General features: G+C 38.7%; 1 protein-coding gene and 1 long non-coding RNA gene across 3 annotated transcripts in view; one reads left to right on the top strand and one right to left on the bottom strand.

Moving 5' to 3' along the window:
- The window catches only part of ntrk3b (neurotrophic tyrosine kinase, receptor, type 3b), a 225,936-nt gene that overhangs the window by 95,861 nt on the left and 104,608 nt on the right, over window positions 1-25,467 (bottom strand). Inside the window, exons 5-11 of one of the 2 annotated variants that reach the window (XM_085441285.1) lie at window positions 16,545-16,699; window positions 15,893-16,035; window positions 14,364-14,505; window positions 8,217-8,516; window positions 7,619-7,633; window positions 4,930-4,973; window positions 2,553-2,655 (exon numbers count right to left, since the gene is read on the bottom strand). In XM_085441285.1, coding sequence (XP_085297411.1) covers window positions 2,553-2,655; window positions 4,930-4,973; window positions 7,619-7,633; window positions 8,217-8,516; window positions 14,364-14,505; window positions 15,893-16,035; window positions 16,545-16,699 — 902 coding nt within the window. The remainder of the gene's footprint in view (window positions 1-2,552; window positions 2,656-4,929; window positions 4,974-7,618; window positions 7,634-8,216; window positions 8,517-14,363; window positions 14,506-15,892; window positions 16,036-16,544; window positions 16,700-25,467) is intronic. The other variant, XM_085441353.1, reaches the window with a different exon arrangement.
- On the top strand, window positions 15,970-22,425 carry LOC146718259 (uncharacterized). The gene is made up of 3 exons (XR_014916726.1): window positions 15,970-16,029; window positions 21,309-21,374; window positions 21,965-22,425. It is a non-coding gene; the product is annotated as an uncharacterized LOC146718259 (long non-coding RNA).

Raw genomic sequence — 25,467 nt, 5'->3', positions numbered from 1 at the left:
CCTTACATGGTGCTGACATTTATGCAAGAGACTAGTATATTTCAGCAATGCTAATGGTTCAACTTGGTGATTTGCTCAAGCTTCAAAGTGCTCATTTTCCCCTCACTATTACAGTCATTTATAAAACTATTTGTTATCTTGAATGAGGCAGCTAAACTTAAATTACTCTAGGAAACATTCTGACAAGAGAAAAATCTATGAGAAATGCTTTTCAAGTGTCTGAACAGAAATTGCTGAGAAATGTGTCTTGGAGCAAAGCGGGGAATCTTAACATACGGCATGAAGCAGTAAGTGTTGATGGAGAACTGCATGGCACTTAGTGATTTAAAGAAAAAAAAGACAACCCCTGAGCTGAAGTTGTACCTTCCCATCAAGAATTACCTTTCCGCTTCTCCTTGGAAAGGACTAAAACTGAATTTGAGCAACCTTTTGCAAAGAGTTGAGCATCGAGACACACTAACCTCTAAGTGTTGACAACAACATGAAGCACTGCCTCTCCTTTCAATAGATAGTAGGTATAAAATAAAGGTAACATTGGAAACCAGATCTCTGGCAGTGAGTTCTCCACTCAGATTTATATTGATTTTCTGATGCTGCATATATTAAGTTGTGAATCAAATAAAAGATGACAATAACAACTCATACTTGGGGGCGTAAATAAATATGACACAGGTCTGCTGGGTGTAAAATACATTTCCACCTACTGAATAAAGACATGAGAAAGTTATAGTAAAGCAGAAGCTTCTTTAACAAGCAGCTGTAGCGTCAATGAAATCTTATCTCGTATAGACAAATGCAGAAGGTCCAACTGCTGTCATGCTGCATAAAAAAAACTATTGCTTTTGCTTTTATTCCATAAACCTATTTGTTAGGAAAGCTAGAAATAAAAATAAAAAGTCCCTATGACATTACAAACATGTCTATAAAGCCTCATTAACTCTGAGACTCATCCTTGATTAGAGCCAGCTTTAGGCCAGTGCAATAATTGGCATCCTCCAAATAATTGCAGCAGAGAGTTCTTTACCGAGGTAGGTAACGAACTCTAATCCTGTAAAGTGCTTAATTAAAAGGTGGAAGTAGCTAATGCTACTTACACTATACACTGTACTTACAGTGCATATGAAGAACATGCATGGTCTGAGGTGCGGGTCATGATTGTATGCAATTAGAAAATATTTGGATTAAAGAAGGAAAAGGGACAAGCGCTAGAAGCTGACAGAAACGAAAAAAATCTGGATATAGAATCTGCACACCTTGTCATAAAGTGACTCAGGAATTGTGTCTGTTCTGAGTCATCCACAAAAACAACCCACCACAAACCACCAAACACATGCAAATGCTCAGCCCATAAACTGGTCAGGAGATGTGGTTGGCTCCTGGGCATGTCAACGCTTGAACCTGGACCAGCGGGACCTGAGCCACTGCCGCCCCCTCCTCTCCTCTCCGAACTGCTCTATACGCCTAGATCATCACTAAGGCGCCTTTTTCCTCTTCTACGACGCCAACGCTGAAGAGATAAGCAAACCTGGAGCTGAACCAAAGTGAAAGCTCAGCATGCACAAAAGCCACATTAATCCTATTGAATTCCTCATCATGATCGACAGCCCCAAGTCCATTAATTAATTCATGATCCCTTCTGTGATCGCCCTACATAGCATGCAGCGAATATACAGACGGGTCTCAAATTATGGGAAAAACTCAAATGCTTGAGCCCTGTGGTGGTTTCCATGGGGGCATTTTGGTTGCATGCCCTGGGCCCACTTGTCTTGTTAGAAGGAAGGGTCATTACAAAGTTGTTCAGGGTGATGAAACATTTCTATTCTAATGGGAGAGGTCTTTTCCAGGATGACAATGCTGTTGATGAAAATGATGTGACTCATACGCTACAGCATTCCCTGTCACGAGACCTCAACCCAGCTGAACTCCTGTGGGAGATTCTGGACCATGTGTTAGACGGCTCTCTCCTCTACTGTCATCAAAACACCAAATGAGAGGATATCCTTTCAGAAGAATTATGTTCAGTCCCTCCAGTATAGTCCTGAAGGCTCAATCAGGAGAAGCACTGAAGCTGTTCTGGCAGCACTTTATTAAGACGATTCATGTTTGTTTTTGTTTTTTAATTTTTCACCTATTTGTATAAGGCCTATGCACAGTATCACGATGGCAAGTGTACTCTCCTCTAGCACAGATATTGATTTGTCTTTATGCACAGACATTTATGGATAGCACCCAGTTACATGTTGCATACAGCAACACAAAACAGTCACAAAGACAATTTATATCCGATTCCAAAGGGACAAAAAAGCATTATTATTTTAATTGAGTTCTCTTGAGGATATGACTAAAGAGCAGCAGTGGTTCAGTAAACATGCAGTAAAAAGTAGGACTTCTACAGTAGCCGCACATGTACATTTTCTAGCGAACAAACATACTGAAGAGAAGATTAGCTGGAGGAATGGATTCTGCACAATGATGCAACTGCCAGAAAGGCGAAAAACAAAGCTAACTGTCTGCCTGACGATCTGCTTGTCTCACTATCTGTGTAGACTTACCTTTCATACCGAATTTGGAGCGCCGGCCGTATTTGTTGATGAGAACAAAAAGGACTAGGAGGAGGACGCAAGCAAAGCCCGCCAAACCCACAGCAATGGAAACCTGCAGAAATGAGATGCTGTGTCAGATTCACGCAGCCATCAGAGGAATGTGTTCACATCATAATCCCTTCCAAATTTCTGATCACCTTAAGCAGAGTTTAAGGGACTAGATTTTGACAACTGCTTTCTTGTAGATTACACCAGTGTGGAAGAAAGTTAAAATCTGTCCTGTTTGTGATGTGTTCTGGTTGACAGAATGTAATTTAAATACGATTCTCATCTACAGCCAGACTTACTGTATGATGTGACTCTAAGTGACTGCTGCTGCTTTGGAAAATCCTGCTTATCCTCCTCATCAAAACCTGTTATTTTTGATTTAAACTGAATAAACCAGGATGTTTAAAAATGCAGCACACAACTTCTTTTTATGGGTTTATCGTCACCTACAGGTGATGATGAGAACCACACACAATATTTGATTTTTGCTGCTCTGGATCTTTCATTTTTTTTAAAAAGTAATTGTTTGATGATTGCATTTTGTATTTTACAGTGAAAATCTGACATTACTCAGTTACAGTTTACAGTCTGGTTAAGCAATTTAACTCAAGGTCAATTAATCCATGTTTATTCATATTATGCCATTTTAAACAGAACTAGAATTTTTGAAACTTAATAATTTGTTAATTAAAATGCACATACAGATACTGTAGTTTTTGTATGGCAATTTCAATACTGAGGTAGCCCAACACTGTTATCTGTAGTCAAAATAATCCCACAAAGAGTTGTGTTGAATCCAATATAATGTTATTAGGTAGACAAAAGGTATATAGCGACACTGACACAGAACCAAAATGAAACTCATGTTATACTGCATATACATATGTATTTATCTGAACACTGTTGGATAATTTAAGTACGGAAACTGTGTGCCAGTGTGCAACACTGTTTGGCTATGAAACCCTTTGGCCAGAAGTGACCACATAGGTGAGAGTGATATGATAAACTATTGCCCAGTATGGGTAAGCTTGGTAGCCTGGTGCATCCATAGTATTTCTGGGTACATCACACGGATACATTCTAATTAGTACATATTAATATGCAAAGAGAATGCTGTAATTTCACTCATCAAAACTGGAGCATAGACGGGCTTTTAGTACAATTAACTGTGTTCCAAGCCATTATGTCTGTCAGACAACAATATGCAATACAAATACTCGTAAAGGGAGCAACGCCACAAACACTAGCGGAGGCGCTGCCTATAACTAGTGGCTTAGTTGGCACCCACCTGTCACTCAAAGTAGTCTCATCATCAATATGCATAACGTCAAGCTTTAATGAAAATTACTAAAAAGAACAATAATGACAATAATCTGAATAAAAAATATTACTAAAATGTGAAAGGGCGAGCTATAACAAATTTCACCCCCATGTAGTTGTTATGACAGAAGAAACTATCTACAGTGACCAAAACTGTTGATAGCTGTAAAGTTGTAGGAATTGCAATTCTGTCTTGTATTTATATTTAATGAAAGAGCAACTCAAGCAAGTAGAGCAAAAAAAAAAATAAAATCAGAGGGTATTTCTGTGGATGGTATGTGTTTTTTTTAACAGCCTCTGTAGTAAAGCTATAACTGTAACATTAGGACTAAAGCTAGGGACCACATATTTTTCTAGTTTTATTAATTTTCCCTAAGCAAAAATTCTAAAACACCATCAGTGGCAAATTTGGCAGCAAGCAGATGTAGCAGCAGAGACGCAGTGATGTTACTGCAGGGTTTTTTTGATTACAGATATTTGAGCTGGCCATTGTAGGAAAAGCACGGGCATAATTACCGCTAACAGTGTGTCGCTTCCATTAGGATATGACAGGGAAGCATGGATGTACAAGTCCCGGAAACTTTCCACCTCAATAACAGCAGCCATTATTGATGTTATTGGAGTTTCTGCTAGCACATGTCAACATGTGTGCTATTAAAAAAGTCTATTAAAAGCACATTATTGAAATCCAGTGGAATAACTCACCAGCACTGGTTTCAGAAACTGTACAAAATCCCCCACGTTAAATAACATTTCAAAACAGCATCATCCACTTCAGGATACCATCATCAGCATCATTAAAGTCCAAACATATAACTCTGACTGTAACATTGTTTGCTGTGTTGTAGCCTTTGAAGCTCAGCGCTGCATGTCAAGGCAAGCAAATAGCCCTGCAAGGGGTCTTTGACAAATAAAAAGTAGTTTATGCTTGTGTTGAAACACACATCAGCTTTCTGCTGAGACCAGGGGCCCCATCTTTAGCAGCTGTTTCATCAACATCATTAAGGAGAAAACTCACCCCAAATGTATCTTCTTCTGGTGGTCTTGGATGTGGCGGCGTAACTGCAACACAGAAGCACAAAAGCAGACATCAGTGGCTGTGGTAGGAAAAAACACTCTAATGACTGCAGTTTACTGCAACAGTCCTTTTAAAGTAAATATGTATAATGATTTTACACTTCATACTGTGTATTCTCAGGGAAAAAAAGTACAAAACAGCGGATAAAAAAGAATAAGCATTTTTTTCTAATCTGCAGTGGTGTTATTCCACTGCATGAACCTGTTTATGCACCCGTTATCACACTAAATAGGCGAAACATTTACACGGGTTAAAGCACAGCCTAACAGACTCGAATTAGGTGACCTGATGTGCTCTCTAGTATATATAATTGAGAGCATATTTTCAGTATCTCCATGAAGCCAAATGGTGTGATTAATGTTTTCAGATGGGTCTCACTGCCAGCTGAAAATATCCATTTGCAGTTTTCTCATTTGTGTGTGTGTTTAACATAAGCTGCTGGAAATAAATAGTGTACAAATGTTGTCCCTCAAAACATAAACAGACTTTGCCCTTCTTTTAGAAGCATTTTGACACAAGCATGAAGCGTGTCGCCTTCACTTGTTTGATCCATCAAACATTGCTAGAGACAATGTCGGCGACCAGAGTGTGTGTGTGGTTTTTTTTAATATAAATTTTGTGGTGTTGAGTTAAAAGTCTGTAGAGGAGCAAATGCATATTCAAATCTGACACCTGTCACAAGTTTCCTACCAAAGCCTGAAATTTGCCATCCAGTCAGACTCAAGTCTCACATAAAAAGTAACAAAAAGACATTGTGAGTTTTTAGAACAGTTGAACAAAGACATGGTCGTGCTTGCACATACGAAAGACAGAATAATTACAACAAGCTGCTTAGCAATTATACACAATTATACAAGCAGAAAAAAATCAAAAGAAGGTAACACAATATTGACTGACAAATATTAAATCAGGTAAAATGAAATCAGCTGAAAAAGGCACAAAAATTATATAGCTGCACAGGACGTCAATTTTCTGTTGTACTCAGCTCAAGCTGCAGAAATCCGCGGTCAGCAGGACTAATTTCTTCATGTTTAAATACTAGATGTTGCACCTATACACACAAGAGTTTGGCATAGAGAGTGTCATGAGACAGAGCCATGAAATGAAATGAACTTGTGCTCTAGTCTGAGGCTTCCAGCCAGGACATCAGAGAGTAATTGTGGGCAAATTAATGGCCACATGGTAGACTGGCTGCTACTGGCTCAGACACACTGAAGTGCGAGTGTGTGTGTCCTAACTACCATCTCCCTCCAAGCCTTCATCCCTCTCTCCTCTCCTCCCTCTGCCCTCCTCTCTCCTCATCACTGTTAGTATCAGCCAGCCTGTCAGTCTCTCTTGTATGGCTGAACTCCCTCGCGCCCTGCTGCCATAATGTTTCACACTCTAAACACCTCTCCCTCACCTGCCTCACTCCCAGAAGCTGCGTGACTGTGTGCATGTATAGCAACGTGATGTCGCCGCCTGCCTCATGCAGCTCGCCGCAGGGTCAGCATCCATCCGTCTCCATCTCTGGCCATGCTGCAGCTTTATAATACATTCCTGATTAGAAAGAATGGCCTCATATGGAGATGGAAGAAGATGCTGATGAAGGTCAGAGATCAGGCGAGCCCACTTTGTTTAACAGTGAGACGGCCACAACAGCCTGAGGCCAGGCAGCACATCGCACATCGGAGATTTATGATGCAGCGAGAGTGGGCCGAAACCATTGTTCCAGCAATATGACTGCATTTACACTACACTGCTTCCCAAACAATCGCACATCAACAGCTAACAGGGTTGGAAATTCACCTGCTTACACTGTTGCTGGTTATTTTTTAAAAACTGAATTATCTATAAGACTCTCCTTTTTTTACTTACTGAAGTGTGCCTATTACAAATGTTTTTATTGTTATTTTCTGGTTTTCATGCCCCAAACTGTTTTCTACTATGGGAGGAAAGGTCTAGAACAGGGTTATCAAACATAAGGCTTGTGGGCCAGAATCAGCCTGGTAGAGACTCCAATCCGGTCCACTGGACAGCTTTGAAAAATGTGAAGGAGGGTATAGATTTTGGACTTTTAACTCTGTTTTCATAAGTTTTGCAGCATTTCCTACTGATAAAGTGGTAAATCTGGCCCCAATGAGCAGAAAAACTCACTATGACAGTGCATGTAATGTTTGGAAATTTGATATTTCAGAGGAAGCTTTGGTTTTTCTCCTACATTCCCAATTTCCTGTAATAAAAAAAGGCAGAGAAGTGTCTGCTGAAATTTGATGGCATGAACCACTGAGAGACAGCTGTCCTGGTTTAGAGACCCAACTAACAGTAACATAAGACATGGGTATGTAAAGAATAACGTATTTGTTTAGTGTATAGAGTGATCATTAACCATGTAAAATGAAATTGGATTTTTTTTGTCTGGGATCCATGATTTAAATAAGGAAGATGATAATGCCATCTGACATTAACAACACAATCAGAAAACTGAATAGCAACACAAAGTGAACAAATTTCTCCACTGTTACCGAGTCAGTTGTGCTCGTCAAACACAAGTAGTGTGTGTGTGTGCGCACATTTACCAAACAAACAGGAAAAAAACAAAGCTGAACAAAAATTTGACAGGCTTACATTTGAAAATAGACACACTCACCTTCTTCCACCAGGTCTGCAAAAGAGAAGACAGAAAAAGTCACGCTATGTCAATAAATTGACACAAGGTATTAACCTTGCAATATTGACCATAAGGAGAAATTTGCCAGTCTTTGTGGGCTTAGGCCCCCTCCCTGTGAACTCAGCACGAACCGCAAGTGAACAATCTACCTGACTGAACTGTGGATGAACCCTGGCGGCTGTAAAACCAGCAGGGATCAACCGTGCAACCTGTGCCCTGTGAAGGAAGATTTTAATAAAAAGTAAATGCTCCCGACAGAATTTCCAACAGCGACGCAACCTGTGAGTCATACAACAGGTAGTTAAAAAAGAAAAGCAATCCAACAGTGATGCTCACTCCCAAAAAGTGGGCCGAGCCAGCTCTTATGGGAATCAGAGAGTTACTTGGCAGCATTTTATTCTTTCCTCTTTGATTCTTATTTAAATGCAGAGGAATGAAGAAAGGCAATGCACAAACACTGAGCGCTACTATCATTTGTATAAAGGCCTTTTTCCCATGCGTTCACTATCAGTGCTGCCAAATGCACATCACTTGCCACCTAGAATGAAATGTCTATAAAAAGTTGTTATCCATTCACCTGGCTCATCGGGGTTCTCGAGGAAGTGACCATACACCGTCTTGGTGACCGTTCCCAGAGCGTTGCTGGCCTCCAGGGTATAGTTGCCATTGTTGATGTGAGTTGGGTTCTGGAAGGTCAGACAGCCCTCGAGATAGTCCTGGTAGAAGTCCATTTCAGTCCGGATGTAGTCATTTTTAATAATTTCCTTCTGTTTGTGGAACCAGCGCAGCTGGGGCTGGGGGTAACCCCGAACCGTGAATTCAATGCAGGTATCAAGCCGCTGCTCAGGCGCAGCCAGACTCAGGATGACTGGAGGAACTGCAGTGGGAAAGGAGACATTTGAAACAATGAACGCATACCTACACATTCACACATGAAGGAGCAGATCAAAAGTTATTTGCTTATTAAAATCCTCATCAGTCTGCCTGTTTGGTGTTTGACATAATACAAGCCCTATGTGCTGAGAAATTTCCACAGCCCTTGGGGTGGTGAAAACCTGTACTAATTCTCTGAATAACCGTAAAAAAATACAGCAGCATACCAAACAGCGCAGGCTTGTTCTGGGGAACAATGACATTTACAGGCAGGTTTCTTTCCTGGGAGTGGCAATGAGCCTTTTACTGGGTGCTGCATGTTGCAGAAGTACATTGGATTGGGTGAAGAACGAAATATATAGAAGGTCTCTTCGGGCTTGATATAAACTGAAAAATTTCCTCTGCTTAAACAAGCACAGAGCTCCTCTTTCCTGACATGCAGCAACACACCTCTGAATCAACAATGCCGCCAAGCTGAGAGGCACTTTGTCACTTTAATATCATCAGATACATTTCATAAACAATTCACCCACTGATTTGTCTACGTAATGAGTGAATTTTGCTACTACAGAATTAAAAGGAAATATTTGGCAGTCAGTATTACCTGGCAGTGCCTCTCTGTCACCTCCACCGCTCATACGCACACGCGTTCGTGATATCATTGATAAACCTATTTATTCAATTAGATCAGGGTTGCAGGTATGATTTAACGCGGTCATTCAGCCTCACCAGTGAGTCTCCACCTGCAGTTTCACAACCGAGAGTGAGCAGTTTGTCACTGCGATCAAAGAAAGTGATTGCAAAAGAGAGCTGCTTGTCAGATTGTCAACATGTTCCAGAAATTCCCTACCCCGACACTCTCCTAGTGTCAGAAATAGCGTCAATTCTTGTAGCTTTCTAAGGCGGTCAATCTGGCTTTCACACCCACTTCATGTCTTGACTGGCCAGCTGTGCGAAGGTGAGAAAGTAGGCATGGGTTGAAACTTTTCTCTCTTTCTTATTTCTTACACAATCATTTCTGCTATTTTTCATGTGCAACACTGAGGTCAACACTATGGATCCGTTCCAAGAGAGACTGAGTCTTATCTATATCCACGTAGTAATACTTTGTCTGCATCTCTGTGATGGTTGGCCATCCAGTGATGATTTTGGAAGAGCTAAAAACGCATTTGAGCGTAACACAGCTGTAATTGTAAGCACTGCAATCATGCTTAATTATTAGCAGTAATACACTGTGACTAATTAATTTGAAATGCCTGCCAGATAAGCTGATAATAAAAGTTACTGTCACTTTCAGCTCTGTCACTGATAGCTCATGTTTTCAATCCAAATGATCGCCCTTTAAAGACTTGAACAAACTATTTATTGGTGTGTGAAAGCCGTCATTTAAAAAAATTGCTTTGGTGACAGACAATAGTGACAATGAAGTCATTCAACTGAACTAAAGGCTACGGCTTGTGTATGTGCGAATGGGATGGTGTGGGGGCGTGTGCAGAGCTGTGATTTTGAGTGCAACAAGAAAAGAGAACAGATGACAGTAAAGAAACAGAGGAGGAGGAGGAGGAAGGAGTGAGGGTGTCTATAGAACTATACAGCCTAAAGAGAGAAAAAAACAGACAGAGAGGAAGAAAAAGAAATTTTCTTGTTGATGGACAGTTAGTGACTGATCCATTTTCCCCTCAGCTCGGCTGTCAGCTCAGTCTCGGTCAATACAATATAAGTCATTACTGTGCCACATAGCAGTCTATAACTACATGGTGTCCTCGTGGTGCTCATACAGATGACAAGCTTTGATAACTACATGCATTTGATCAGCAAGAACATTGAATACAAGGCTAGTTGTAATGTTATCTAGTGGTAACACTGGTGGTGTATTTCAAATGCCATGTTCCAGCCTAACTACAGATACGACATCGTGGCTGGCGGTGACAGGGGAGGCAACAGCTTCGTGGGACAGATATTGCTTCATATTCCCCGGGGCTAAAGCCCATTGCGATTAAGTTTAACCTGTTAGAAGCAGCACCTGTACATGTAGAGTCACAGCAGGGATTCAATCACATAATTTCCCCATTAATTATCCTTAATTAGAGATTACGCCCTGCTCTACCTGTACAGCTAATGAGGGAGCAGAGCTACTAATACAGGTGTAAATTAGTGCCATACTCTTAATAGAGAGCTACACTTTGGCTACAGCACTAAAGGAGGAAAACATGTGAGTCCACGCTGCTGTAGAGCAGCTATTGTTCCACACAGCAAAAGAACAATGTGCCTGCAGAATTTGCATTGTGTTTAATTACGGTTTCACTAAAATAGGGAACTCATCTTTGAATGCAGAGAATGTCACTTGACGGCTGGTAATTTCGCTGTCAATCAGATTACTCCCTAATCAGAGAAGCAGTTTAAGCTATTTTATGACATTTCCAGAGACAATAGGCTGCACAGGGGAGGAAATGTAATTACCATCAGAGCATGTGGTGAAAAATTAATAAGTTAATTTGCAGCACCAGCAGAGTGTCAACAGGAGAGAAAAAAAAAAGCCTGGGGATGTACATCCATAGACTGTCCATGTGGAGGAAACCCTGAAGACTACATGGTACAAAGTCAATCTGTCATTCTAGCATGGTCCTTAGCAAGCTCTGCTCCAGTAGGGAGTGTTTGAATTGGTGACAAATCTCCCCTGTCCTGTAGCATGATGCATCGCAAACAGCTACAATAGATTGAGTTCTACAAGAGGAGGCTTGCTACAAAGAGAAGGATGTCAGGCACCTTTGATTAATACTGGCTTTGAATACACTGTCCCAAATCTGCCTGGGGCCAATCCACTGGGTAAACTTATGTAAGAGCTCAAGTATATACTGTAACTCGTGGTTGGGATATTAGAAATACGTTGGAGTGGTTACCAAATCATTGCTTTATCATAGCTGAGGGTGAGACTCCTTTCTCCTTTTCTTTCCACTCAGATCAAGGCAGAGCTTTCATGTGGGCTGGAGGGTACATACATTCTTGCTAATTAGCTACATCAATTTCACTTGGTTTGTAGCTGTGCAACACCTCATTGCATTCTAAATGTACCTGCATAATTTGGCTGTTCTGCTTGATAAAGAAGTTTTTTTCCCCCCTGTTTTAAATTATTCTCTCAGACAGTCAGTGTCATTAATACATGATATATTCTGTCCCCAACATAAGCCCATCAAAGCTGCCATGAAAGACATTTTATGCACAAAAAAACCACCAAGAATTCTTGGCTCCAAGCATTCATACTGCCCACACTTGATTTAAAGTTTTAATTAAAATGAGGTATTTTATAGAGCAACTTATTATATTTTTGCGTTTTGGCTGATTGAGCATCAGAACAATTCCACATATCTTTGCATTTTTATTAATCCACAGTGTTCGGCTAAGGAACTCCTTTTTCAAAATGTATAGGCTCATATTACATACATTTACTGCATACATATACATTTAATGCTTACATTTATTCATTATGTCTTAAAAAAGATAACAAGAGCAGTATTATGTGCTATACACTTATTAGTCGCTACAATTTTAGGACTGGCACAGAATTTGCTATCACATCGACTATTATGTGCTATAAAGTTTCTGCAATAAAGCTGCAAACAGTTCAAATGCCATTTTATCGCTGATACTTTGAAATTTTCTATCTTTTAGTAAACTGGATTATTAATTGCACCAAATCTCGCAGATTTTTACCAAACCATGACAGTCCCCAGACAAGCTGATGGCCTCCAGTGTAGATAAACCACTTGCACAGTGGTAGGTAACAAGATTTCATTCCAAGTAATCACTAAACCAGCAGGTTTTACTGATTAATGTCTTCAACAACAGAGCAACATAATTCCAAATTTTAAGCATCTGAGTCTTGGTTAGAAGATCCATGACAAGTGAGGAAATAAGATTTAATAACCAAGAAACAACTACTGAGGGACACAATATAAATGTTATGGTGACTTCAGTCAAGTGTTAAGTATTCCTGTTATAGCTGGGTTAATTGGGGTTGTTTCCCTCTAACTGAGCAAACAACATGATAGATTAACATTTTTTTCAGCCATGCTAGCAGCATGGCTTTGGGCTCACCACTTGTGTCCACACGAAAATATCTCATTGACTGCTGGAGGGATGATAATAATTTTTTGTACAAAAAGAGTACTGCTGAATATGATATTTCCCAAATCTTTCATCTTCTGCAATCTTCAGATGGAACTTACATTCTGATTTCTTAGAAACTGACAACTGACATTCATGTTCCCCTGAAGATCATATAACAAATTTTTTCCATTTTAGTTTGCTTTTCAACATCCCCATTCTCATCGGACGCTCTTTGTCTTGACAGCTGATTATGGAAAGTTAGCATGCTGCCACAGTAACAAAAACAATCAAAAACTGTGAAACGCTGTCAAAACTTTAGCAGGTTAAAGTTAGCTGCCAAAAAGGTTGAAGGCTCTTATACCATGTTTTCATCTAGTACTGACATGTTATCTCTATGTAGAGAAATTATCTGGATTCCAGCATTTGATTCATGGTTCTTTGCATTACAACTTATATTCTGTATGTTGACTGACTTTACGGATTTTAATTATCTGCTAATCCTTGATATTTACAACCATATGCATTTCTGAAAAAGCATAAAGCTGATTATGGTTAGACTATTTTTTTCCCGCAAATGCAATTCCTCTTCTGCTCTCCACACAGACTGTTTAACGGCATACAAACCCTCTACTCAAGTGTTATTGGTCAAAATTACTCAGACTAGTGGACTAAAAACATAAACAAGGAAGCTTAAGGTACTATTTTTTACACCTTGCCTACAGATTCTGTATATTCATATGCAGATATCTGCTTATTGAGATTGCACCGCTGTCTCTCGCAGGTGTACAGAATGGGTTTGTTGCAGTGTTCTATTAAGATTTGCCCAAAGAAAGATTATAGCAGCACTGCCTGTTACCCCATGCATGTGTCGTTCCTAATATGCGAAATATGGGAGGCAGATCATTGATTGGATCAGGAGTTAATCAGATGTTGTGACCCCATTTAAACTGCAGTGAAAACAATAACCAATCAGGCAGAAATTCTGGCAGAGTTAGGTGACCTGTCAACTTACAGGGTAGATTTGATTTCCTAAGAGAAGAGGCCATGCTTTACAGAATACTTCTACATTTGGCTTAGATCCGAACACAGTGAGAACCTGAACACCTCCAATTTTTGGACAAAACTTCAAGCCTTTAGCATTTGTTTCAGTTAAATGATCTGGCTACAGATCTTAATAACTGAAAATGAAAATTAGTCAGCGTAAAAGAAAATCAGCATGTCTTTTCACTGTAGCAACACATTTTCCTTAACATTTGACATAAAATCACTGCAAATTGAAAGCAAAGGCTTAAAAAAGAATTAAAACAGCCCTTATGCTTCTTTTTTTGTTAGTTGCTCTATGTTCTTGTTGTCATTGTTTACTGGTAATATTTTTCCACAGTGTGCACACAGTATATTCATCTTTTTTAAATAAAAACTGAATGCAGTTGTGATTCTTAATGTCCCACCATTAACCTCGATGATATTAAACATAAACAGCCATGCAGATTATGATATTAGTCAAACTAATTAGTCATAATAGGCAACTATTTTATTACAACATACTTACCTTCACTTAATATGGGCAGCATTAATATAGACCATGAATGGCAAAGTACTAAGGCAATAATTTTCTCTTTATGCAATAATGCAAATGTGCATAAATTAATGTGTCAGTGTGTTTACAGTGGGGCTAAAAATCTCCTGCTACAGTGCCTGGACGGAGTTTCAATAGTATTTAAATCACAGGAAGCGTCCAACTTACACTGTACATTGAGCTGGATGGAAGAATTGGTCATCCCCACCACGTTCTCTGCGATGCAGGTCAGCTGGAAGTTGTTGTCATCTCGGCTGATGTTGAAAAGAGTGAGGTTGATAGAGTGGATGTTGGGCCAATATACGTTTGACTAAGGGAAAAGTATGAGAGGCACAGAGAAAACAGAGGCATTTAGGTACCTGAAGGATATACTGTACAGCAAATACCATTATACCAGTGGGTTTTAAATCTTTAATTACTTAATTAAAATGAAAGTTAATTATTCATTAGTTAAATTCCTGTGGAAGGAAACGTAATAAAGTCAAGAACTACTTGATACCTGTGGGAATTAATCACTTCCCTGTCTGATTTCACTGGCATAGATCTAGCATGGCAGGAAGAATGTAAAGAGCAATATTATCAAATTTTGCAGTACCTGGACTAATTACCACCCTGCTTTTCACCATTAGGAATCTAATGGTGAAAAGCAATCATGCTTCCTTTCTTGCTTTTAGTTGTTCAGGCTCTTACTCCCAAACACTTCACTCATCCCGAAACAGCATCCTTCTACCCTAAAACATCAAGCCTGAGGCTGAAGTAGCTTTCATCTGTAAAGTCACTGCAAGCATTAAAGACACAGATGACAAATACAGTCACACAGCAATTTCAGAGACTCCTGTTCTTTTCTTCCCTGGGGCCTTTCTCGGGGAGCGAGATTAGTCTGTTAACAGGCTCACCGTGGGTTCAACCCAGGCCTCTCTGTCACAAAAAAGTTGTTTGTTTTGAGCAATTTTGATTTTTTTCCCCCCCAAATCTGATAACCTTTACTGCACATCTAATCACAGAATCATAGGTTAATCTTGGACCTGGTAAAAACAAAAAGTCTATCCACATAGTAAACAGTTTTAGGTTTCCCTGTCAACATCATCTAAATGCAAAGACATTATTAGCAGTGAACCAATCAGATTGTTAAACTTGTTCCTGTTTCTTTGTTATACACAGAATATATAGAAAATTGTAGATGATTTATCTTTAGCCTATTTTTTTGGTTCTTCAGCATTTGCTTAAAATTTATCTGAAACTTCTGTCAGGGCAATGAGTCTTAGAGCTTAATCCTACAAGAGTGTGCGCTTACTGACACCTCAATTTACCACTGAGGCCTTTCAAGGTGAACTACATACCTGAACTAATTTTGTGTTACAAGTAATTAATGAATCTGAAGCTCCGATGTGCATAAAATACAATACAAGCACAAATAATTAAAGTATAGAAAATGTAAAAACACAGTTTAGTGCAATGCAAAACAAAATATGAGGTGTAGCAGTGAAGGAGAAATCAATCATTAGATTGTGCTCAAAGAATTAAGTTATCATAATGAGAATTAACAGGATTATTTCAGCTTAATAACTGTATATTAGCCTGAAGCAATGTTTGAAAAGCAGGCGAAAAGAAAAACATTTGTTGGTGTAAGGCAATGTAATTAATTTAAAAAAAATCTTTAATATGTTTGCTGTTTTTAGTATATATGCATGTCTAACCAGATGTGTGTTGATGGAATGCAGGCCGCTGACAGTCCAGTCTACTTCAGGCAGCGGTGATCCGGATCCGTTACAGCTCACCGTCACATTGTCACCCTCCATCACCAAAACACTGCTGTGGCTCACACTGATCTCTGGTAAGTCTGAAAACATACACGTATACACACGTTACTGCACACCTGTCGCCATCGGTGTCTACATACTTTCACACCAAATCAATTAATCACTTTTCATTAATGTAATAAAATTAGTACAAAGGAAGCAGCGGGACACACATCCAGATACAAACACTCACACGCTTGCACAGTGTCACAGGGATGAGTCACCGCCAGGAGATAATACTGCAGAGACTCCAGCCTCTGTCAGAATCAACACACTGCTCCTCACATCAGATTCACCCTCTGAACTCTGTCACACCTCCTCCCTTTCCTGTCTCAACTACTCTCCTTGCTTCTCTTCTCATTCCTCTAATTCACCTTTAACCCCTCCCTTCCTTCCCCTGCTTTCGTGTTGCTTTGTTGTCAGCCAATCTTCTTTTTTCTGCCTTACTCCTCTTCTTACCACCCCTCCTCTGCTGCTTCTTCTTTCTTTTTTCTTTTTTTTCTCCTTTCTAATCACAGATCTCACCTTTCCCTCCTCCTCTTACACTTACCACAGTTGTGGATGTACATGTTCTCCAGTCGTATCTTGGAGGCTCCATTCCTGCAGTACAACTGCTGTGTGTTAAGCTTTGCTTCTCCTCTTTGATGCCACAACTGGATCCAACGGATGTCACAGCCGCAGTCGAACACCACACCATCCAGACGCCTTAAAAATAAGCATAATTAATATCAGTAACAGATGGAATAAAACACACGGTGAGCAGTTACAGCAATATTACAACAACATAAAGAGCCTTAACAACAACATGAAAGCAAAAAATGTATTATTACACAAATAGCAGCTAATGTTGCTAATGTTTTTTCACATGTGATTTCCACTGAAAATAGCAGCAGTACCAGAAACAAAGAATATATAGCATGCATCTTCCCAATATATTAAAATACACCAAGTGTAGTTCACAGAAACACAGATGTATCCTTACACAACTTTACAACTATGACACTCACAGACAGACAAATGTAATTATCACAGCAGTACAACTGAATTATCTGCAGTGGCTTCGTGCTAAAATGGTAGCCTGCTGCTCAGGAGTGAAGTTAAATATTTTTAGAAGTGTGAACAAACCAGAGGTGTTTAAGGTGTTTTAGTCAGGCAGTGCAAGCACAGGAAGCCCAAATGTTGCACATATTTTAAAATCATTCAATAAAGATAGAAGTTTGCACATGCGATATGAAACACTAGCAGCCAAAAACAAATACTACAAAATCATAAGAGAACTTGAATTACTATAATTTTAGCAGTCATTATTTGTGCTTGTGGGTTATAGTAAAAAAAAAATCTATGTAGGGCAGGAAAGGGTTATACATATCCCAGAAAGTAATCATTTTAAAAATCAATGGTAAACCTTCAGTTCCTGTCACCGGAGGTAAAATGCATTACTGCCAAGCTCTGCATGAGCAACAAGGCTTGAGGCAATACAACTGCATGCAAGGAAAACGAGAGGAGCATTTTTACCACAATCTCAATCTAATCAGCGAGCAAATTAACATCAATCACAGATCAATTGATAGCGACTGATCAAACAATATCCACCACAGATGTACCTTTTCTAATGTTTTGTAAAAGTCAAATTAATTTGAGTCAGCAGACAAGAGGAAAAACAACGAATGGCTGTACTGAAGGATTCAAATGTGAGGAGGTCAAAGGTCAGAGCAGTGTTCCGGCTATCAGTCTCAGGCTGCATTAGCGTCAGACAGGTATCACGAGGTTCCACTGTGCATACGTTTCAGTCTCACAGACGGGTGCACCAAAGGGCCACATTATTCAACACAGTATGCCACCTCTGCATTTTGCATATGTCCAATTTGGAAGCTGTGATTGGTCAATTTAGTCAAGAATGCCTGTCCAAATGCCCTTGACAAAGGTCAATAAGATATTGCAGAAAGCATGAATAATGTATGGACTATGTCTACCACTCAGTATAAAGTAATGAGAATAGATTCCCACAGGTGGATCTCAGTTATTATCACCTGCCCACTGGATCTTATACTGTATCACTATATGTCACTATGTGACAGCTAACTCACTGAGCCCACTGGTCCTTCCACCGCACCAGCCAACTGTAAACTCAATTTCCCTTTAATTACAGCAGCAGAAAACCTATTCAAAATATTAACACTTATTAGCAGTAAACATATATAATTATATTTGACATTTTTATCATTATACTTTCACCTATAAAAAAAAAAAAATGCTAGACGGGCTATTTTTCCCCAATGTGTGATAAAGTAAGAGTGAGAAAGGCCACAGGTTAATACTGTACAATGCTGCCAAGCTTTGTTGTTGAGAAAAGTCAAATACTTAAAATTTACTAACTAATAATGTCACTTTCATTACAGTTATTAATTTGATTATTAACTGATATTTCAAATCAATATTTTAGTGTATTTTATAAAATACCACTGTTGAGGTGTTTAATAACATGTTACGATTTACCTGCTACTACCACGGATGGCTGCTGGTTACATTTACCATTGCAGGTGTACCTTTTTTGTCTTTTCTTGATTCAATTTCTATGTGGAACGTTTGAAGGGAAGATTAAGTTGCAGGATTTTTATCACTTATATATTCAGCTAAAAAAATTTAAAAAAATAGCACCAAATATATATTCATTCTGGAAAACTGCGATGCTTATGAAAGAGCCTTCATCTGGTTCCCTTCCAACATGAAAAACTGCAATAAAAAGGAACTTATAGGATATTCATACATTTTACCACTGCAGGTTTGCTCTCAGGTAACATCTCGAGCAGAAAATCTATCTTTCTTACTGAAGCGATAAGACAAAGTACTCAAACTAAGATGCCAAGAAGATTATAAATAAAATTAAATTGATTGTATTCACTTAGATGTTTATCTTCGTTTACTGTAAGATGTTTTATTTAATGGTGCTTTTCTTCCAACAAAATTACTTTAGAAAAATTCAACAGCTTATAAAGGCAATTCTAAACTCTAAGGACAATAACCGCCTCAGAATCACAATTCGAACTGTAATACAAACCATAGCTCGGATTTCTTTTCAGGACACATTTAGGGAAAGACAGGTACCTCCCCACATCATGGTGCTGAAGAGAATTTCAAGGTTAAAGGTTTTCATTTAACGCTGAGCAAGCTGAACCACAAGGGATCAAAGCTCACCAGAGTAGGGCGGCTGAGGCTTTCCCTCTTGTACTGTAATTATGGTCATTATTAACAAGAACCACCACCTCAATACATTACCCACTATTCCTCTGGGTAAAGCTGATCGGCGCCTGTACAGATACAGCTGAAAAATGAGGGATGTCAAACCTAAATGGGAAAGCAGAAACCCGGCATTTCAAATGTGTGCCCAGCCTGTGCACTACAGTAACAAAGAACCATTTGAGTTTAGAGTGCTCCCATCTAAACAAGCAATAAGACAACAGGAAAAAATTACAACAACAATACTGTGAATGCTTTTCAAGCATTCACACTAAAAAGAAAGCAAACTGACAGCTGGAAGCTGATACATGTCTGAAGGAGAGCAGATTAGACTTAGAAAAGAACAAAAGCAAACAGCAGTGTGACCCCAGATATAGAGAGCTAACAGCATGGCGTTTCCTTCAAGCTGGCTAACGATCCACCCTGCTACTCCAGAGAGGAGGTAATGATCACCACCGGAGGCTGTTTTTCTGGGAAATGTACACACAGGTGCTTTAGCTGAGGAGCCGTGGATCACAAGCAATGATAAGCCATATACTTCATTGTTGTTCGCATGCTTTGATCTCAGCTTGAATGCACTGCTTCCTCTCCTTTTACTGGAGGAATTATTTTAAGTTTTTAAATCCTATGTGTTTAATAAATCGCCTTATTTGGCTTATTTTTACCACAGTGCTGAGCTGCCGGGGTTGACTAGGTGTTGTTGTTCCTGGCTTTGTGGCAATTCAGTACAAAGATGTTAGTCTATAAATGCTCGGGTTACCGGTTTAACTGGCTTTTGCTTACTTCAGCTACAGATGTTAATGTCTCCAAGAAGAAATGAAATATTTAGCTGACTTCTAGCTAAACCACTTTACTGATAACAAAATAAAATGGCTGAGTGGAGGATAGTATGAGGGTATTTACGGTAACAGTTATTGCCATTTGGATGCCTTTTTACCATAAAAAGGTAAACTGTTACAAGACATGCCAAACAATGACCATAAAACTTTTTTTGTCTTTGGAAGGACGCAAACATGTAGGACTAACATACCTAGCTCTGTTATATCTCAAGTCACCGTGAGTACTGCTGCATACAGTGCAGTGTAACCATCACCTCCAAACACTCGAGTACAGAACACTGTACTCCTCAGTGGTTAGTATCTTGGCTACATAGTAGAAAACAAGCGACAAAAAGTATTTGGTCAGTAGGAGGAAGATAACATGTTGATGCCACTCAAAGCTTGTTTTCTTGTTTGTTTGTTTTGTTAACAAGGCCTTGTATTGTTCATGTACTGCATTTTGGTATTGTTTGGTGCGTGTGCAAGATGGTGGTGTTGATTCATTTAAGGAATCTAGTGAAATGTAGCTACGCAGTTTTTGAGTCATTTCAAGTGATTTTTGCCAGATATCAGAAAAATTACATTATAATTTACAGCATAGTATACTGAATCTAGAGTATACTAAATGAAGTATCTAATATGAGATGGAGTGTTACTTTTATTTCCATAGAAGTAGCTGTAAGTATGCTAGGTTACCTCAGAAAAGCATTTTTCATAAGCTGTGTGAATGTTATTATGCAGTATTGTTGGTTTTTTGGGGGGGGTTTTTTTGGCTCAGTATCCAGCAAATCAACCAAAGCAACTGTATGTATAATTTACTTGAGAAGCAGCTCTTAGCAGTTCTCAGATAATTCTTATACATTGCCATTTTTCACACTTCAGAGACATTCACGTAGAGCAAAACTATGCGTAAAGAGTGCAGGGAGGAAAACAAGAGTGCTTGACATGTTTACGATGCTGTGCCAAGAATAGCAGTGGAATGAGACTGGATTTCAACACAGATGCTCTTTTGCATGGATTAACAACAAGGATGCAACATGTAGCTTAAGCTACAGTCTGCTAGAATGAATTAAGCTTTCATGCATTAAACACACATTAAACTTGCTTTAAGTTTTAAATCTCCTGGTTATCATGGTATCATGTACTGTACTAGAAGCAAAAGTTTGGCAGGCTTTTTGCTTTTATTATATAATAAATGGCCTTTATTTATTGATTTTCGGTAACATTATTCTGATTTTTTGTCTCCAATTTTCATGCAGAGCATTCTTTGCTGTTGTTTTTCTGCACATCACTTCACATAGATCACTTGTCAATCAAACTGTGTGGTGAGTATTGTCATTATTATTGTTATTATTACAGCATGGAAAAGAGATAATCGAGCTGTCATGCCATCAGATTGGATTGGATAGTCTTGAAGAAGTTGACTGACAAACAGACGTCTATTCAAAAGTATTGGGTTCAGTAAATAGATGTTGTATGAACTGGTCTCAAATCAGCAGCGCACTGTTTGTTGACCTCAGCAAAAATGTCTTGTTGTGTAGCAGAAAGTGGATAAAGTCTTGACACAGGGTAGTATAAAGTATTCAGGGAGAATAAATGTCAAAAAACGAAAAAATGAACAGTCGACTCAAACAAAGTCAGATTTACAACAAGCATTTTCCCCTGAACACTTGCTTTTAGCACACTCTGCTAAGTGTGCATCATCGTTTCTTCACACTCCTGTTTGCTGCTGGACCGCTTCCATCACTCTCACGCTGCATCTTTTGCTTATGTCATGGATAAAGTGGCATGCTGCAAATAAATAAATCACTGTTTTGTCTCGTCATTGCTTTTCTTTAAAGTTGCACTGTTCTGGTCAGTCAGTGTCCCTGCAGCTTTTCTCTCGTTGCCTTACTCTTTTATTTTCTTTTTCAAGCCACTAAGGGATAATTTGTCTCAAGAGACAAACCTGATTTTGGCTTATCGACAACAGCTCCTGCACAGCAATCGTGGAGAGGAGTGGGGACACCAGAGACATGTCAGGGAAGGCTACACGTAGGAAAAATGGACCAAGTGAGCAAGAGCTTAAGGTGTTTTTCCCAGTTTCAGTTTCAGTTGGGATTCTTTTTATTCTTCAGCTGCTGTTTTCATGAAACGCTTTTATGATTGTAGTATTTGTGGCGAAAGATGTATGCAATACCCCTTTATAGGCTGGCATCTATATAGTACTGTCATTACTGTAATTTGCTTTAATGGATAGCTCTTATTTTACTACCTGTAGCCTGAACACTTCTATGCTTACTATTCCAGTACACCCTCTTAAAATAATGTTGTTTTGACTGCCAGAATCCATGCCTTCTTTGCACTTGCTTCGCCTACTGTGCTTAAAGAGCAACCAGACAGCAAATGTATATTTTCATTTTTATATTATTTCCAGCTGTTTTTAGTAATAAAGATCTTCAGTGGTTCACTGGTGTAACAAATGAAGTACTTCAAAGTATCAACCAAATGAGTAAATAGGCAACTATATTGCTTACAACTTTACTGTATCATATAATTACACTATCTGCTTTAAGTCATCATAATAAACAGGGAAATTACTCTGCTCATTTCACACAGCACATTTTCATTCTTGGGTTCTATTAGAGTAGCCTTACATGAGTCACAGTTCAGACGCTCCTCATTTAGTTTATACTGAGCTTTGGTGTAGCTCTGTCACTCGACATGGAGTTTTAGCTCCTCCCCCTCGGTCAGATTAAGCATGTTCTGACATCAACAGGAAAATTGATATTTTCTTTCTCTCATTTTAGCAACCCACAAAACTTACACCCAACATCTGGCACAAAGTGAGAAAGTCTGATGGAATAAATTAGAATTTCGTAGCTTTACCAATGTGTAACAATTTTGACATCAGAGAATGCAAATTAATAACAAAATATTGACACTTAATGCTCAGAGAAAAAAATTGAATGACAAATCTAAATATAAATCATTAACAACAAATCTGTTGCTTATTATGCCAGTGAACAACTGATAAAATAAGCAAATTATTAGCTTATTTTTACTTTAATACCACCCAATCCCTCCTAGACACTCACTATTTGGAAAAACACAACCAAGCCATTTAATTTTCAAATTAACACATGGCAGGCCATTTTGTAAAAGTGTTGTTTACAGGGCACAAAAACACTGTTTGGGAAGAGAATGGAAACTGAAAGGGAAAACATCAGAAATAAATTAAACCCTTAACATTGAACCTCAATGTTACTAAAAACGACTAAAAGCTTAGAAGCATTTTGTTTGTTTGACTCAGTTTAAAGTGAAAACTGTGATTTAACAAGTGCGTGCCCCTATGGTGAAAAGGCAGGAAATGATTGTTTTATTTTTGTGCACATTTGATTATAATTAAGGAACTATTGTTGCAGAGTTACTGGTATCCTGGAATAGTTTATACCCCTTGAATCACGATGCTTTATCATTTCAAGGAATATCTGATTTTTCAAATTTCATTGAAAATAGGCTGATGACTCTAAAAATACAGCACCTCAATTTAGCAGCACCAGTTTTAAGGGGTTTGGTTTGGGCTCTACTATTTTGCTGTTTGTTACATTCTCCTGAAATTCAGAAACAGGTTTTGGTCTTTTCTGCTTCTTGTGAATTTTTTAGACACACAGACTGGTGAATGAGCAGACTTTGATACTAGCTGTTTTCAGATTCCTCAACTGAAAATCTTTACATGATTCTCTTAAAACCTGAGCTTGAGGTGTGACCCTGAAAACACGATTTGTGACATCATGCCTTATTCAGATATCCTCAGAACTTTCCCAACTCTAATATTAAAAATTGCACCATGTATATTTTCATATTTGTGTACTGATACACAGATGTTTCACTGAGGGTGAATCCATCTAAACAATTTTAACTTAGACACAAAATATGATTCAAAGCAGAACATGTTCATCTATTACCAAACATCTGATGGGAACCTTTAATATTATGTATTTAGCTTTTAATTCAATTTTAACTTACTGGCTTTAATCAAACTTCTCTAAATACCTTAAGTGCATCATCACAGATATGGTGGAAAGTAAACATACAGATAATCAGTATACATTGAAACAACTATTTATACTACCACAAATGCAAAGTGCATTTTATATGAATCTATCACACAGTCATACCTAAAGTCAGAGCAATCGCGTCAAGTGAGAGCTTCTGTCATGCTGCCATGGGATTGTTTCCTGTATACCATTACAATTACTCACATTTTAATTGTATAAATTCTATGCCATGTAAAAGCGGTTGGGCTTTCAGTTTTTAGGTATTCATGTATCTGACAGTTTTCTTCACTGTATGTGGGGCAGGGTAATTATTACACAGGTGTAAACGCACACTCGTGAGCTTGGTATGACTGTTTAAATGTTTAAGCGGGCCAGTTATGCTCATTCAGATCCATATTTTTTATTCTTGGACTTTACTAGAGGAGATTTGCATATTTCACAGCTCAAAATAATTCATATTTTTCACTTTTATTCATCATTTTATTAACATACTGGGAATTGATTGGTTGAATTGAGGAACTGCACCATCTGAAACAACGTTAATCATTTTAGTTTCCTTCCCTTTAAGGCCAACCTGCCTTTAACCCTCTCAGGCTCAAATGAAACTTTTTGTTGCTAATGCACAACCAAGTCCTGCAGTGTTACTTCTGAGTAAAAAAAACTCATAAAATATGTATGTGGGGTAATCAGGTTGTTAGTTTTTAACTGTTGCAAATCGGCAAGATAGTTGGTTAAGCCAACTATCTTGAGATTGGCTGCTTCTCCCTAACAGGAGGTTGACTAGTGTAGGGCTTGCTGCTCAAAGCCAGATTGGTGTACCTGATATCCCCTCTCAATAACATCACACAGAGCCAAGTGTAGAAAAAATAAATCTCAGAAACCAAGTTATTATAGTATGAAAAAGGAGATTTGGCTCACAGGCATAACTTGTACATATGCTCTTCTCATTTTTTAAACTTTGGCCATTGTAACAGAATATGATGGAAAATACGGAAAAAGCACAATAGATCCACAGAACCTAAACTGGTTTTGATGTATGTAAGCATACAAAGCGTGCTACAGGCGATACAGTAAATTTCCTCCAGCTGTCCTGTGTCAAACTAAGAGATTAAGCCAAACTAAAAGATGACCCTACAACAGTAAAGACATCATCTGGTGTGACAGAGCTTTTTCAGCCAAGTGTTAAGTGTCTCTATGCCCCACCAGTAGTTCAGAGGTATTGTTTTAAAAGGGAAAGGCCTTGTATTTAAAATTTTTACTCGTGGCTGCTTTCACAAAGATCTGTGTTGACAACTTGACACGTTTTCTTCCCTCTGCACAGATTGTACCCAGCAGTCTGAGTTTCAGAGCATGTGGTGACCTCTTGAAAGTCTAGGCC

The sequence above is a fragment of the Copadichromis virginalis genome, linkage group LG1 (assembly GCF_057382275.1).
Source record: "Copadichromis virginalis isolate Kocher_CV1m ecotype Utaka linkage group LG1, C_Virginalis_male_GT1.1, whole genome shotgun sequence".
NCBI lineage: Eukaryota > Metazoa > Chordata > Actinopteri > Cichliformes > Cichlidae > Copadichromis > Copadichromis virginalis.
The sequence above is the reverse complement of the archived record's forward strand: the minus strand, read 5'-3'. Positions and strand labels throughout refer to the sequence as shown.